This window comes from Syngnathus scovelli, chromosome 18 (genome assembly GCF_024217435.2).
Source record: "Syngnathus scovelli strain Florida chromosome 18, RoL_Ssco_1.2, whole genome shotgun sequence".
Taxonomy (NCBI): domain Eukaryota; kingdom Metazoa; phylum Chordata; class Actinopteri; order Syngnathiformes; family Syngnathidae; genus Syngnathus; species Syngnathus scovelli.
The window spans coordinates 7,688,615-7,706,163 of NC_090864.1; the positions used below are offsets into that span (position 1 = coordinate 7,688,615).

At 40.0% G+C, this 17,549-nt stretch overlaps 1 protein-coding gene across 3 annotated transcripts in view; it reads right to left on the reverse strand.

Moving 5' to 3' along the window:
* The window catches only part of adarb2 (adenosine deaminase RNA specific B2 (inactive)), a 96,289-nt gene that overhangs the window by 17,599 nt on the left and 61,141 nt on the right, over nt 1-17,549 (reverse strand). For all 3 annotated transcript variants that reach the window (XM_068648783.1, XM_049749139.2, XM_049749138.2), the window contains 3 exons: nt 13,578-13,664; nt 12,106-13,058; nt 723-837 (listed from right to left, as the gene is read on the reverse strand). In XM_068648783.1, the coding sequence (XP_068504884.1) occupies nt 723-837; nt 12,106-13,058; nt 13,578-13,653 (1,144 nt within the window). In that variant the 5' untranslated portion in view covers nt 13,654-13,664. The remainder of the gene's footprint in view (nt 1-722; nt 838-12,105; nt 13,059-13,577; nt 13,665-17,549) is intronic.

A 17,549-nucleotide genomic window follows, 5' to 3' on the forward strand; every position in this document is an offset into this window, starting at 1 on the left:
GGTGGGAGAAGCAAAAAAAGATGCTTTGCCTATTAAAAATGTCACTTGATAATTCAAATTTTTAAATTGGGTGACTTTTTCATGATTCCAATAAATTTCACAACAAAAAAATGCTGTTTTCCTAACCCACTTCACAATAAAAATGCAATAAAATCACTATTATCCCCAAAAAAATCACAGCGCTTGCAACCAATATTGCCATTTGAGATTGATGCTTCAGTTCCCCCAAAAGTTTATCTCATAAATCTATTTCTGTTGTTGCGAGAACGCATACAAGCCTCTCTATTTTGGCAGCGTGCACAGGTGACAATCCCCAATGCAATGTGCAGCAAATATGAAACATAAATAAAGCATGAAAGATGAATGTGCAGTCATAACTCATTGTTTGACACCACAGTGAGAAGCGTCCTCCACCTCGCTGTTCCTCCACAGTATCACACAGTCGGTCGTCACATTGAAGATGATCTTGTTACGATTCCCACCGTGTCATCGACAAACTTGTGTCAAAGCTGCTTCAGCACGGAAAAGTCCGGCAAGTACGGAAGACCGACTCCCAAACCTTGAGCAGTCAATAATTCATCGGGAAATCTTCATAATGTTTCTCCCAAACTAGACCTCCTTCCAGTTTCTCATCTTATGTCTCTTCCTCCCCACTCACTCTTTATATTGCACCACCTCAATAATTCAACGTGATATATAAAAGTCAATGAAATTTACCATACCTCGGGTCATTACGATGCCTGCCAGGGATTTGTGTTGAGCGTAAGCCGGATTGCAGCCGCCCACCAGTGAGCGATACTTCTCCCTCACCAAGTGGAATATTGAATCGGCAAAGTCCTGGAAAACACAAAATGATTGCTGCCCTCAGTTTCAAATATGGTGTCTAAAATTCAACAAGATTTTGGAAATTTTTGTTGTGCTTGTCTGTACTAATTCAGTCACCGTCCCTCTCTAATTTTTTTTCCCCATAATCTCTCTCACTCTGCCTGTGACACCTCATGATGTCCTATAAGCAAGTGGAGGCTTAATTTGTCCACTCTGCTGCCAATCAGTTGCCGTGCCCCGGTGATCCATTTAAGCTCTCATGGTGTGAACCCTGCTTGAAAACTTAAGCCTTTAATAATAATTGCACTTGCAGAAGATTCAAAGGGTTTGTCTCGGCGACATCTGTTGAACAGTGTGCAGTTAAGTGGATCACTAGTGAGAGATGTTGCCGTGGTTCTGAGAAGGTCCTCAATGCAAGGTTATCACTCAGAAGATGCTGTAATGAAGATGTTTGGAAAAAAGTTTTGATTTGCTATCTCCATATGGCAGGAAATTTATGAACTGACTCAGATTCTTTTTCTGATTCGATACACAAGCACATTTTGCTTTCCTTGTACCTGAAAGTGACATGCAATTAAATTTTACAGAACTGCTTGGCAGCATCAGCTGCTGTCGGTCACGCGCTGAACCCTGAGTCAAGTCCTCCGTGGCCCCGAGAGGCTTTTTCATTGATGATATAACAGAGGTGAGAGAAGGTGGCAGCTCGGAAAGGCCCGGAGAGCAAATGGGGGAAGAGACCCTGACGTACAGCCGTGTTGTCACATCCTTCTTCTGTTTTATATTACCCTTTTTTTTTTTTTACTTAACCTGTACAATCACACATGTATTCCTCCCTCACGAGTTCTGCCTTGGCTGTGGGCCTAATGTGGCAGAAAAATTGGGGCAAGGATCGTGCTCCAGTCAGGAAGATTGTCACGGCAACCTGCCGTCAACTGCGAGTGGGGATTATTGTCCGCCTGGCTGACTGGCCATCTTCCTCTTGATTGAACATTGAGTTTTACTCCGTTCTCATATTTGTTTCTTCGAAATGTATTTCACCGAAGTGATACGTCTCAGCTAGCTTGAAACCGCTGCAGCGGCCATTGTGTGACTCACCCCACCTGGTGTCTCTGCAGCATTAGTTCTGAACAATTTAACAAGCAATCCCTTCGGGCCTCTTCGGGATGGAGAAAACAAGCAGCAGGATTTATTTAGCAACTGCTTTGGCTGCACTAAAGGAGATTTATTGGCGGAACACTTCTGTCAAGGCTTGTACTCATAATCTCCATTTGTCAAAGTGGAAATATTAGGTGTGTAAAGATTAATTCATAGTTTACACTCACGGGATAGCTTCTAATTTTTTTTTTTGCACCTGTGCAAGTTAGAAGATCCAATTCCAAAGCAATTTTTCGAGACGTAAACACAGATTGTTTCAAAGGTGCAAGAATTGTGTGAGATAAGGAATCAAAATATTTTTCATGTCAATTTTTAACATGGTAAAGTGCAATGTCACCAACAAATCTCTTGCTGCCTTTTCCTCTGAAGTCAATATTGCACCAGAAACACAAAATGTCAATGGGGAAAATTACTCTGCTGAGTTTTGACCTCAAAGGCAGCCACACTTTCATGTGCACGTGTCGCAGGAGTGTTAAAAAAAAAAAAAAGGTTTAATATATTTGTGACACTAAAGGAGCAATGACTAAAGATTTTTTTTTCCCACAGCTACTATGTTAAAGGCTCTTTCCTTTTTCCATATGCTTACTACAATGCACTTTTGACGTATGTTAAATATTATATTAAAGTCACCATGTTGATGACCGCCTACGGTATGCTACGCCATTAATACGAGCTTGTGCTGCCGTCTTTCTCACACACACACACTCACACACACTTTGAACCCAACACCTTCCCCCTTCTTATCACCTGCCTGCAGAGTGGCCGGGGCAGCATAAAAATGGGGCCATGTCTTATATTTCTTCATAGAGGTATTTAACAATTCATTCTCTGGAGTTTTAATAGTGTCTTGGATATCTTCCCTTCCACTCCCCACCAGCGGCAAGCCCACCTCTGTCACCATCCTACGTCTGATGCCGATTAGCAGCCTTTTGAAAACGATATCTAGTCATTTGATTGAAGTGTTTTGAGAATTGAAATCTCCTTGCAATGTGAGATATTTCTCTTTTGTGTACGCATTCATTTTACAAGACAATTGTTGCAATTGTTTGTTTTGCTTTCGTGCAAGAAAATATCGTGCAACATGTATGGATCATCGTGTCAAATCTTTATCGCACGATGATCACTTGGCCTTGACTCCTATAGAACAGACTTTCCCACTGAACAGCAGGCTGCACCATGTGGCCATCGTCATCCAAAGAGACTGCTCCCTTTTAATCCACACGCTTGATCTTCAGGAGCAGGAACAAAGGTACAGTATATGAAGTCGCAGTGACAGATCTAAGTCGTCTTTCCTGGAGCTCACCTCACCTGTGCATGTAAGAGGGGAGCAATGTGCGGGTGGGATGACGCGCCGCAGGCTTTCGTAAGCAAAAGCGGAACTCAAGCAGAGATTCCTCATTAGCTTGAAAAAAGGTGGAAAGAGGACGTTAAGCCTGGTAAAGATCAGAGTCAAGGATGAGCAGCTACAAGAACGATAGCGCCATTCAAGAACCAAGGATTATGATGACGCTAAACATAGAATGGGATCTTTATTTCGACACAGTCAATACATTTAAACCTAGATACTAAAGGCATGGTGAAAAGCGAAAATGAATTTTTATCAGTGTTTTTTGAAGAACTGTTTCTTTGTTGATATCCTTGGCCCACCCGAAAGGAAAAAAAAATCTTATCCCCGCCAGTGAGGATAGAACTGTGAAAATTGCAACTGCCTGCAGTCTTAGTTCAAATTTTACACGTAATGAAAATGAATTCAATAAAAAATATATGAAGGAGATCTGCAAAGTCTCGAACAACTTTCTATAACATCTGGAGTCTAAGTAGCTGCAGAATATCTCCTCTGGACTTATTCATACCAACCCCCAACTAACAATAATAACAAAAAAAACCAACTAACTTTTCCAACTAACTTCATATATTCGCTCCAATCCAGTACAAGCTCTTAAGCTGTAAACCAAACATTCATTTGAGGTAATGTGAGCCAACCCAACACAGAAGCCAAAAAAAGGACTACAGGCAATGAATCATGACCACAAATATTAAGCATGGCACACTCTGAAACTCATTATCAATCGAAATTAGAGTCATTTCATCAAACAAGCAGAGTGACAACAAAAAGTGCCAAGCCCATCTGTGGCAGCGTTATTGGGTTAGGTTGAAAAGAAAGTCAGGTCCACTAACTTTTCAAATGGACTCACTTCACCAGATGACACCATGTTTACAAAGCGTACTATTTACCTAAGCTCTTTCTAAAGCTTGTGTATCATGTTTAAAAATATAAATCTTTCAGATCAGGCAGGAGAAAAAAAGAATATGCATTAGTGTCATGGATGAGGGGCGTAATCTGATTTGTAACAGTATGCACTGTACATTAGAGAGCATAGCTAAATACATATTTTTATCATGCTGAACATGTGTGACACAAGAAAAATGTCCTCTGATACAAATTATTTTATACGTATTAGTAAAAAATGTGCTTTTTAAAATACATTTCAACAGCATGTAAATCTGCATCCTCAGCATACAAGTTAAAAAAAATCAGTTTGAATTTCTGATTTATTTTAAATGTTTTTTAATCATGACAAGTAATTTTTAGATATTGGAGCAAAAAATCAGAATATTTTTTTATTACATGTGGAGGCATGCTGATTATGATTATTTACATATTTATTATTATTTATTATTTATATTATTATCATTATACATATTATTTTACACTCTTATTTTTTACAATAATAAAATTGTTTATTTATTATTATATATAATATAATATATATTATATTATAGATTATTATTATTTATATTTCTTATTTATATTATTATTATTTATATCATTTATATATTTATTTTATTTAATCTATTTTAATTTTTTATGAGTCACAGGCAATAATGAGGCAAAAACGGTTGATTTAAATATAAATCCCGTTCGACTAACCTCCGCGGGAAAGATAAAAGCAAACGATATGGCTCAAGCAACTTAATAATGTCAAGACAGTATAAAGCACACACCAGAGGCCTAATACATTATGCACCGAAGGCTCGCAGAAGACTTCCTGCGAAAAGATAACATGACCCTACCCTTAGGGGAGACGAGGAGAGCGAAAAGAAAACGAGGAGTAAAACAGACAGGCGCATGGAAAAGAGGCTGGGTCGAGATGAGAGGAAATAAAAGGGTCAGTGATGAACATCTAACCGGTATATCATCTCCGTTAGCAGACTGAGGCCACCCGTGACTACTTGATTATATTACATAATATAACATTTGCACTATGATTCACCAGGGGGTGAGCAACTGTCAGTGTCTCAACAGATGGCTGTTCTTATTTTTTTTTTAAATCTATTTAATAGGCATGGAGGACTAGAGGTTAGCATGTGGTCTTTTCGTGCCCTGCCATTGGTCGGCGACGAGTCCAAACTTAAAAATTCCATTCATATTTTCTGCCGAGAGAGGTTATTGGAAATCCGATATTGGGTATAGAATAATAAATAGACAGAAAATAATGTTCAGGTGCTGCGCTCAGAGACAGACCTCCCGGCTGTTATAACAGGGTTGCAATTTTTTTTTTTTTAATAAAAGTCATATATCGGTATTGTGTGTCCTCTCACATATTTACCCGTCTAACAATAACGTTGGCCTCCCTACAGAGTTTAGTCTGGAAATTTTTATAGTTGATATCGGTCAGAGCAAAGAAAGATACTCTCATACTTTCCACTTTCCAATTTTTCGATCAGGCTTCCCGCTGTTGATCAATGCATCTTAGACTTTTGCAAAACCTTCATCAGGTGGGTCCATGTTGACGTACTGCTGAGATTTTCTCCCTTGTTTTGGCGGAGTGGTGGAAAAAGCTGAGTTTTTTTTTTTTTTGACAACCTTTCAACCCCTCAGGACAAACTAAATGCTGGTTGTCAAACTCTAAGCATTGCTGTTCAGCTGACATTTGGGAGATGTAAGCCCCCCCCCCCCCACCCCAACAGCAACGGTATGTTTATCTTGCAGGTAGACGCTATAAGTTTACAACTGGCCTTTGTAGAAACTAGCCTTGCTCTTTTCTTTGCTGATGAATATAGTTTCTAAAAACATCGCCTGACAGAAATGATCCCTCACACACTCACAAGAAAATATATTATTTACTTCACTGCCTAGGGAACATTTACTGAAAGCCATTATGTATCGTCAGCAAAGTCGGCCGAATGCTAGATTGACTGTAACAAATGCATTTGCTCTTTTTTTTGTCATCTTTCTTTTTATGTCAACTCATTACATGGAGCATGCAAACTATCCTTTGGTCACTTTGTGTTGTGGAGGAGAAAATGCATGACGACAGATGGCACAGTCAATAATGAAGTCATCAAAAGCAAAGAACACTAAAAGGTATTATTGGTATTACGGCTTTTAGCGCGTGAGTGCAGTCAACAACTTTGGCCTCCATGATGTGATTTGCAGTGGTGACACAATGTTATGAATGAATATTATGATTCATGGCAACCCTGTCTATCATTTGCATGCAGAGTTCAGCACTTCCTGCATAGAAGGTGAAGACGAGTCATCCAAAACAAAAACATCCTTTTGCGGCAATAACAAAACAGACAGCAGTCTGCTCTAGGTCCATATTTCAAAATTTGAAGTGACCCCTGTGACCTACAAGCACAAAACTAAGATGCAAAATTTCATTTTGGACTTCAGTAACATTTGAAATTCAAAACAGCAAATGCTGCTTTTAATCAAATGAACATTTGACCCTTTTGCTGCACATCATATTTAGAAAATATGAAACACTAGATGGGGCATAACAATCCAACCATAACATTATGTTCCATATATGACCCCCTTTTACATTATTACCCAGTGGTATAATGTAAAAATACACCGAGATGGAAAAAGAGGGGCTCCATCTATTAGTCAATAGTTCCGGGCACTGCACAGGTCCTAACTAGCTGCCTGCTGTATACTCATGGGCAGGCAGGCAGGCTGAAATATGAGAGCTGAGGACTTCCCAGAATGCTAAACTTTCTCTCTGCTGCCCCTCCATATCTCTCAATGTTCCCCATCCCCCAGACTGTGCCCTGAACCCAATCTGACGTCTAATTAATCCTGAAGGTCTTTTGTTCCGCTGAGGTTTCCCTCTTTTTTTCCCCCCTACTGCAGTCCATCTATCCCCACCTCCCTTAGCCTGCCCCTCATCTTTTCCCAGGATTTTATCCCTCCACGGCAACACACCAACAGGCACGTTCTGTGCACTAAATACCCGCTAACCTATCTCAAAATATCCAGAGTTGCCTTTTCTAGTCTTCCAAAAGCATATTCAGTGGATTTTGTCAGGATAAATGATATTTGCTAGACCTAGACCTACAATAAATATACAAATAAATATATCAATACCATTAAATATAAATTCATAGATATTTAAATATATATATTATTTTTTTTAATTTTCCCTTTTTTATTATTTTAGTTTATCATTATTATTTAACCCTTTTTTAATCTTCCAAAAGCATATTCAGTGGATTTTGTCAGGAAAAATGATATTTGCTAGACCTAGACCTTCATTGAATATACAAATAAATATATCAATACCATTAAATATAAATTTATAGATATTTAAATATATATATATTTATTCTTTTTTTTAATTTATTTTTCCCTTTTTTATTATTTGAGTTTATTTATTTATCTATTTTAATTTGGCAGTTTTGGCAGGAAGAAAATTTGGATGATTACTGTCTTCATCCCGGTCTACAAAATTACCAACCACTGACTTTTCATGATTGTCTACATGCTGCTTGAGTATTTGACTGATGACTCAATGGAAATGGAATACAATTATATTTTGCATTAAAAAGACTTTCTCCCCCCCAAAGGCTACATTGTAATCTGTTTTAAAATAACAATCAAGTGACATATGCTGAGTGTGCATATATTGTCTTGACAAACAACGTGATGCATTGTGTGACAAGAGGCTCCTTTTCCATAGGCTGGAAGGTCATTAAAAGGCCAGACATCCCGAGCTCTCCTTGCCTGGTAGCTCGAGATAAACATACTACGCAGTAGCCACACTGGACTGGACCAATAGTCATGATTTATCAGTCGCCATTTGCTACCTGAGCGCCTGTGAAATTGTAATGAACTTGGTTATGCTTTTAATGGAGTGTGAGGAGTTCCTGAGAATTGACTGTTGCCATGCTCCAGCACACCGTGCAGGGGAAGAAGGAGGAAAGGAGGTCAATCTCAAACAATGATTAACAATAGTATAGCAGATCTCAGGGTGAGATCTTCACAACAAATCACAGGGGCGTTATTTTTTTTTTATATGCCAAGAGACTTGACCTGACCAACCATTTTGATATCTTCTCGTTAAGGAATTTTTGCTTAAAGCCACATGCTGACGTGGTATGTTAGATTTAACAGCCTGCAGCCTCATAGGTCATATTTTGCATATTTATTGGACAATTGAGAATGACGCTAACCTTTATAGGAACATTGTATTCAGGTGAAAAAGCATTATTTGGTAATTTTACACCAAAAAAGTCTCCACTATTTTATTCAGTTTTTGGAAATTATTTGTGCGATGGGGAACTTACATGGCAGTCGCGTTAGTCCCCTTTCTTACATCAATTACAGAGGTCACAGACAATAATTAGCTTTGATTAGGGCTGTTAAGTTCATGCGTTCATGACTGATTAACTTTAATGAACTAATTTAACATCATTTTAATGTCCCTATTTTCTTTAACGCAGATGAACACATGCTTTGTTTTCATGACCTTTTGATTTTTGTGATACCTCGTGGTGAGAAGGCGGTCAAACAATAAAATACCAGTCATGTGCAACTGTTACGGCCGACGATTTCAATTTATTTATTTCATTGTTTTAATAGTCAGACGGGTGGGCTACCAGGGGAGCACAGTTGCTGCACCAAATGTCCTATTCTCATTACCGCACCCATTATTTTAAAGTGGCTGCAGAATTCTCCAGTGCTTTCCACTAAAAACAATATTTCTGGGAAAGTCAGAACCCCCCAAGAAAAAAATTGCGACTACTGAAGCATGCGTGTAAAGATTTTACAGTGATCCCTCGCGACTTCGCGTTTCGTTTATCGCAGCTTCGCTACATCGTGGATATTTTTCCAAATTAAAAAAACATTTAAAAGTCAAAATAAAATTTCTAAATTGAGGAAACGTGTCTAACCTTTAGGACAGTGTAGTATTGCTCCAAATATTCGTTTACATTCTTTTATTAGTCCGTTTTCGAGCATGATCGCTAATTAGCACCTTTCCGCTAACTCGTTAGCCTGCCCAGTACTTCTTGTTGGCGGATTTCACTTATCGCGAGTTGTTTTTGGAACCAATTATCCGCGATAAACGAGGGATTACTGTACTACGTGAAAGCTGCAAATGGCCGCCGTCTTCAAATAGTTTGTCAGGCTATTTGTAAGACAACCTTTGTTTATCACAGCTGATCCCAAGAGTTGGGTGTGCTATGCTAGCTGTCACATAGTGTTGATCTGCTGTCATCACTATCCACATGCTGTAGTTGTAACACGACTAACAAAGTCCTCTCAAATGTGTCATTCACACCTTCATTCTCCGCGACTTTTTTTTTTTTTGAAGACGAGCGTCTTGGCTCGATCACTGTCTCGAATATGTTGTGGCGATATTAATTAATGATCAGGCTGTCACAGCTGTTTATAGTGAGACAGATTAGAAGTGGGAGAGATTAGACAAAGAAAGCAATCTGTTGGCGATCCGCCTCCTGACAGGGGTCACCTTCACATGTCTCAAATCATATTTAATTTGCTGTGCTAGAGGCAGAGAAATTACTCCACTTGACCATTTCGTAGCCTTCTCTATCTGCGAGGGACTTAAGTGAATCAAATCACTTTGTCACATTTCATCTTAGATGATATCACGACCAATATAAGTATTCTGTACGGCGCTTTGTTTACATAAACTATAATACAGCCCGTTTTGAACCTTCAGTCATTTTCGGATTTCTTTCCTCACTTTCTCCTTCATTAACCTTAATTGTCATTCAGGCACTGCCGCAGAGCACATTTCCCTAATCAAATGAACCTTAATCCAAGGTGGCAGAGTGCACCATCCTGACCACTAACCTCTGTGCTGTCCTTCCACAAGCAACTACACCGTTTCAAACTCAGGCGACATGGCAACACGCTGCACAAATGGGAAATGGATTAAATGGCCAATGAAAAGAAGGCTAATCATTCCATTTGGTGAAATAAGTGGCGGGACTACTTCAACACTCATTGGAAAGACTAAAGGTATTTTAAGAAGGAGCTTGATGAGGTTAATGACTGGCCAAGGATATACCGTATTTTCCGTACTATAAGGCGCACCGGATTATAAGGCGCACCATCAATGAATGGCCCATTTTAAAACTTTGTCCATATATAAGGCGCACCGGATTATAAAGTGCACCTTCATTGAATGGCCCATTTTAAAACTTTGTCTATATATAAAATATATAAATTCTGGACTTTGGACACGCCTGCTGTAGTAGTTCAATATTGGTCCATATATAAGGCGCACCTGATTATAAGGCGCACTGTCGGCTTTTGAGAAAATTGGAGGTTCTTAGGTGCGCCTTATAGCGCGGAAAATACGGTAATCCTTCACTGACTTGCTCTACTGCAGTTCTGCCCTTAACATTAACTCCCACCAGTGTTAACAAAGCAGTTTATGGACAAACCAAAAGTGATTGGACACCGTATGTCTTCGCACCACACCCGTTCCCGAAGCAATCAGTGTTCGGCATAAGAATTGCTTCTCAAAAATAGAGCGGGATTATTTGTACAAGTGACACTTGAACACATCATATTCCAAACACACCTCAATTATTCCCACATGCATGTCCCTAAATTGTTGAACTTTTCTTCTTTCTTCTTTAGCATTTGAAATGAATAACTCGTGACTCGAGCAGACAGCGAGCATGACTTTCAAGAAATTTCCACAAAAGATTGCTCCCTGGAACTAAACTGGTGCGTCAAATCCTCTTAAAATAGCTTTAGACACCGTAGCGGAAGGGAGAAAGGGAAAAGTTTCTCTGAGGCAAACGTGCAGGTTTGCTAGGTTGATGTCATGCTCTGGGGAAGGACACTTGCCAGTTTATTTCTTCAAGGATGGGAAAAGGATGTTAATACTACACAACATGTGTCAATGAAGGCCTTCGAGAAAAGGCTTTTGGCTGGGAGATGACATATGTACCGTATTTTCCGCACTATAAGGCGCACCTAAAAACGTCCAATTTTCTCAAAAGCCGACAGTGCGCCTTATAATCCGGTGCGCCTTATATATGGACCAATATGGATTCGTGGATGAGGACTAATTTATTAAAGTAAGCTTTACGTGTTTAGTTTGTGTGTTGTGTGATATTAACGCTTGAGCAACGCTTATTGTTTTCGCTATTACTATATTGTGATTGCATTAACGTTTGAGCAACGTTGAGTTATTTATTCTATGCGCCTTATAATCCAGTGCGCCTTATATATGAACAAAGTTTTAAAATGGGCCCTTCATTGAAGGTGCGCCTTATAATCCGGTGCACCTTATAGTGCGGAAAATACGGTACAAGAAGTGATATCTGGTGGGTTTTGTTTTGTTTTGTTTTTTTACAGTTTTTATTATAATTGAAGATGGAACTGTTCACTGATCATCGAAATCTGAAGTACAATCACGCATCATCGCAAACATGAGTACAAAAGAACGTTCTTAAAATGGCCAATAATAAGCTTTAAAGTCTCCAAGCAACAAAATCAATCAGTCTGAAAATGTAATTAGGTTAGTTTTCTTTAGATGCAGCTGAAATTACGTTTGGAATAGCACCAACAGGTGCCAGCCAATCTTGTAAGCGCCTTCCAATTTCCTCATGTTCCTCAAAAACTAGTTTTCTCGCTCTGATTGCAATTTGGGTATTTGGGTAAATGACCATGACATGGGTGCAGTGTTTTTGTTTCTCTATTTTTGTTATGCTTTTCCGTTCTCTCTGAGCAAGAGAATGAATTTATACGAGTGGCTGCGAGGCCAGAACACAGTTTGCAAAATTGCCCAAAAACTTTTAATTGCGTCCTGTTCTGGATATATTGTGCCAAAGAAATTCTAATTGTGTACTCACCTGGGGTAAATGAGGGCAAATCTTCCTGCTGGTCTTCAGAGCCATCCTGCCTTCAGGGGCTGTCCTGATATTGAAGAGTGCCTCAAGAGCACACTGGGCAGCCTGGGTCTTGGCCATCTTCTTGCTGCGTCCACAGCCCTCAAAGATGCGGCCATCCACTCGTACCGCCATCACAAAGCTACGTAGCCTTCTGCCCTGGGTTCGCTCAGAAAGACAGGCATAGCGCAACCCTGGACGGAGCTCATTGAGAAGTACCACAGGACTCTTAGGTCCATCTGGCTCGGGAACTATTCCGCCTAACCTCTGTTGAGCCTGTACCATCAGGTCCAAGGTATGGCGGAGCAAACGTCCATGCCTCAGTAGCTCACTTGATAATAACTGACTTTCTGCTTCGGAGTTGCAAAAGGTAAAGTCTGCAGAACAAGGGGACGAGTCAAACTCCTTGAAAAGAGTGTCAGGGAAGCCAGCTTGGTCTGAGGTGAAGTCAGCTGATGGGTTTGAAATGTTTCCCATAGCTAGGTGGGCCTGAGGAGCATTGGGAAATTGAATAAAGGATTTCAGGGCCAGCTCTGCTGCCCTCATCTTTGCTTTCTTCTTAGTTGGACCCGTTCCTTCAAAGGTCAATCCGTTAACTTCGACAGCAATGGAGAAAACAGGAGCGTGGACCGGACCCGTTTGGGACACCATGCGATACTGAAGACCAGGCCGGAGCTCATTGAGCTGAACTAAAGCATTCTTCGGTGCCTCGGACCAGGACACTTTTTTATAGATCAGACGGAGTTGGCTCAAGTGACCGTTGTTGTCTTCCTCCAGAGGCCGTTTTCTCTTCAGACTAGAAGTCCCACTTCTTGAAGGTTCTGAACAGAAGAGTGATTGACACTCAGCAGATGCTAAGGAGCGATCCTCCAAGTTATCAATGTTGCGGTTTTCTTTCACCTCCGCACTGCTGGTACCTGTAGAGAAAGAATGTACTTAATCTCTTCTGAACAAAACAGATCTTGGAAATCTCTCCGGGCAGATTGAACAACTCGATACACGATGAAACGATAATTAACCAATCTCATACCACGGGCTTGGTGATTTTTAGACCTTTTAAAATACAAATCCCTGAAAACGGGGATATCTACCGAGCCACTCTGTAATCTTCCCGTAAATTGGTTGGAAATCCTTGGTGTAAGTGAGAAACAGTAAAAATCCCATTTTTAACGGGGGTGGGGATTCCACCTTTGGAAGGATGCGAGAACTATCTGTGGTCTGCTTTATGTTTTTCATACTTCTATCCACCATGAGAACAGATGCAGAATAGAGATGATGATGGGAAATTAACATGAATGTTTTGATCTTGCCGAAGTATTGCAATGGGTGACTTGTGTCAGATTGGACATGTTTGTCTATCCAGACTTGGACCCATGAATCAGAACTGATTCTGATCATCTCGATATCTACAAAGTATGAAAACGAGAGACACTTACTTAAACTGTCCTCGTCTTCAGTGCTGCTGGTTCCTGGGCTTATGTACTTGAAGGGAGTGATCAATGCCGACAGCATACTGACTTTCTCTGGAGGTGAGACAAAGGACATGCACAGTCAAGGAAAGATTTTGATCGTATCAAAAACATTGGAGCAAACATAAAAACACATCTTATGTGATTCATTTTTTCCCCCCAATGTTTGATCATGAACACGGACCCTTCACTTTTGGTGATAAACTTGCCATCTTATTAGAGCTAAGTTGAAGCTTTCGCCTGTTACCCCCCAGGGGACCTCCTGTAGCCCAGGTATGCGTGTTGTTTGCAGTTTGAAGGCCTATTAGAGCAAACACTTAGCCTGGCGCTCTTCATGCAGTACTGAGCCGAATTGACAGCCCAGTCTGGCTCCTTAATTACACTCCCTCTGTGTTTGGAACATCAGCTAATCATCAATAAAAGAGATTTCAAGGAGAGGGAAGGTTTTGCAGGATGAATGACTTGAAGCAGGAGGATAAAAGTTTAAGGTTGAGGTGGTCTCGGACCGAGACGATTTTGTCTCGCTAAATGTTGTATAATTTGGTGCAATATTACAGTGCGGTAAATGTTTGGATAAAAGCAGAAGGTTATGAAGGTGAGATCTTCTCATCACAGCTCAACAACACTATAGAGGTTAAATGAGTCACTAACGCTCTAAACAGAGAGGTTGGAATTGTCCTGGTCCTTATAGACCAACATTACAAACCCGCCTTCTGACCTAATTATGGCCAAAAAGCCAAATGAGTCTCCAGGTTATAATTATTGAGACCTTTTTCAAATATGCTGTTTCTTGGGCCTTTTGTAACAACGTGGTTCTCCATCTTTGTTTTCTTAGAATCAAAGTATAACATCACAGACACATCTGCTTCTGCCAAGCCCAACATCCCAACAGGCTTTGAAATTTAAGTGTTTAGTACTCCAGCTATAAAAAAAAGAGGCTGCATAAATTGCGATTACATCTGGAGTACAAGCACCTCTCAGTTATAAATGTCCTAGTTGATTGATTTTCATTCGCTCAGTTGCATTTGTTTGAAGAGTAATGGGAGACTTTTCTGAAAGAAGCAAACCTCACAGATTTTATGTTATATTGCATGGAGAAATAAGTTGGAGCAGTTAGCTGCCTTGTGTGCCCTTCACACTTATCTCTCATCCATTCCTTCTCATTCATCAGCAGGATGAATGAAGGAGACAACGAATGCCAATAAAGTCTCAGCTCACTGCATTCATCCCCTCGGCACATTGCGTGACACAGACGGACGGGATGACGCTCCACCAAAGTCGGAGGAGAGCCTCGGCACGTGGCCACTGGCTCCTGATCGTGACAATAATTTGATGTGTGACTTCTTGCTCTTCCTGTATCAGTTGTGAGGAGAGGGTAATGAGCCCAATCAGATTTCCCCATGGCTCAGCATAACGAATGGGTCAGATGAGTAAAGGCAGATGCTACCCAAACAGACTGTGGGGGGGAAATCATTGACTGAATTTTTCGCTCTTTTCTTCTTTTTTGTTCTTATGGGAAAATTATTTTGAAAGTCCCTAAACCACTAAATGAGACAAATTGAATTTTGTGTACAGGTAGAAATATGAATCTTTTTTTTTTGGCACCACAGATAAAATTAGATCGGCCAAGTTTATTTATTATGATTATTTTTTTGCAATTTTATTTTTTTCAGCACATTCAGAAAACACCTGAAAGTACCGCGCCTGGATTCACATCAGAACAAACTCAGAACATTGGATGATAAAAGCTTTTTAATGTCACACGTGCATTGTAGAAAAATGGTGTTGAAAATAGCAATACAATATGAATTTTTCACACCATGTTTCTTTTATGTTGTACATCTGATCTTGTAAAGAATCTTGCCTCTTGGAAGTAATGTAAAAGCTTTTAGCACTAGAATAGAAGAATTGTGTGTTATAATGCCAAAAGGCTTTTTGGGGAAAAAATGAAGGTACATTTAAAAAAAAAAAATGAGAAAACCTGCAATGGAAATTTAAAATTGGCCAGAAAAGTAGTCTTGATAGAGACATTATTATTTGCCTCAGTCATTTTGGGAGTACAAAGCCAACAAAGATATAATGCACATTACTTTTCCCACGACTCATTCACAAGCAATTGGAAGAAGCTGAGAACTCTGGATGAAGTTTGTCGCCTCGCTCACTTGATAACAAGCACTCCGGCGTATTTACAAGGCCAGGAAGATAAGTCTTTGTGGTAATGACACAAAGCAGGTCAGCCATGTCTCTGCCGCTCAATGTTTTGTTGCTTCCGCTCCCGTGGCACCTTCAACATGCGTAGCATTGTCATCCACACCAAAGCTTGAATATGAAATATGACCATGCTTCTCTTTAGTAACTTCTTCTCATATATGTTCAGAATGGCAGAAAGCTGACAAGAATACTCAGTGGAGCGTAAACCTCCTCCAAGGATAAGAGGTGGAAGTAAGTGCTTTTGTCTTCCAGCGAAAACAATATTATTTATGTAACAGTTTGCGGAGCTCGGGTGCCAGGCCAAATAATTGACTAGCAGATTTTCAGTTATATCCAAAGTATTGACAAATACTTTTTTTTTTCGAGTGAAATCAAATGTCCATTTCACATCATGACAAATCAAATCTGACTCATTCCCACTTTTTTTTCTTTCATGCAAACTGCTGCGCTGTTGGTTTAGACAAAGCACAGATGGGACGTGGCCATTTTTTCACCGGCTGTTCCATATCGCAGAGCCCAACACATCTGGAAGGCAGCGAGAAGCATCTTTGCACTAATTTGTTTGTCACGATACATCGAAGGTACGATCTGTCATCCTGCCATGCTTACGTTGTTTGAAGAACATGGCTAGTCATAAGTTTTTGGCAGACTGGCTGCTTGGCCACGAGGGACTCGCTCGCAGGAGGCAGGGATTGTGTTGGCAAAAAGAAAAGACTTGAACTCAATGAAACAGAGAGATGAAAATAGTGCCCGGAAGCATGCACAAAGTGTGATGTCAGTATATGACCTCAGGCAAATAAAAACATCAGTAGCAATTTAATGTGGCATTTCAACATTTCACCTACTGGGAGGTGGAAATGACCGAATCTTGTTTTCCATTTATAGCTTGCGGTCTCAAATTTTCATAAAAAGACTCACTCGCCACAATATTAGGCACATCGGAAGATTGAATGAGAACAATGACAAATTTCAAATACCGTATTTTCCGCACTATAAGGCACACCTAAAAACCTCCAATTTTCTCAAAAGCTGACAGTGCGCCTTATAATCAGGTGCGCCTTATATATGGACCAATATTGAGCCACTACAGCAGGCGTGTCCAAAGTCCGGCCCGCGGGCCAAATGTATATATCATATATATGGACAAAGTTTTAAAATGGGCCATTCATTGCCTTATAATCCGGTGCGCCTTATATATGGACGAAGTTTTAAAATGGGCCATTCATTGAAGGTGCGTCTTATAATCCGGTGCGCCTTATAGTGCGGAAAATACGGTATCTGAAGTTTTGACACAAATTGTTACCGATTGATGTGTGACTTTAATGTCAAGTTGTGAATATTTATATAGATTTTTCAAGCTGGAAAAATGGTGCTCTTGAGTGAAATGTTAATGGCTCTGTGCTGGTAGAAAGATCTATTTTTTTTCAGGTGGGGAAAAAAAACACTTATCTGTTGACAAGCACTTTCCTGGAGTACTTAAGTACAAATTAATATTGCAGGGGAGGATGTCGCTATGGTAATAGTAGCTGCAAAGAGAATTCAGAGCACTTCACATCTCAGACTTTAAGATTTATTTCAATTGAAAAGGTAAAAGCATCCACGTCCCGCTTTGCGCCTGAAGCCTGAGCTTGCTCGAAGAAACATTACACGACGACTTATATTTCTTGTCATTTATTAGCATGATTGAATTATAGCCAGCCCTCATTCTGAAAATGCATAAACCAAATA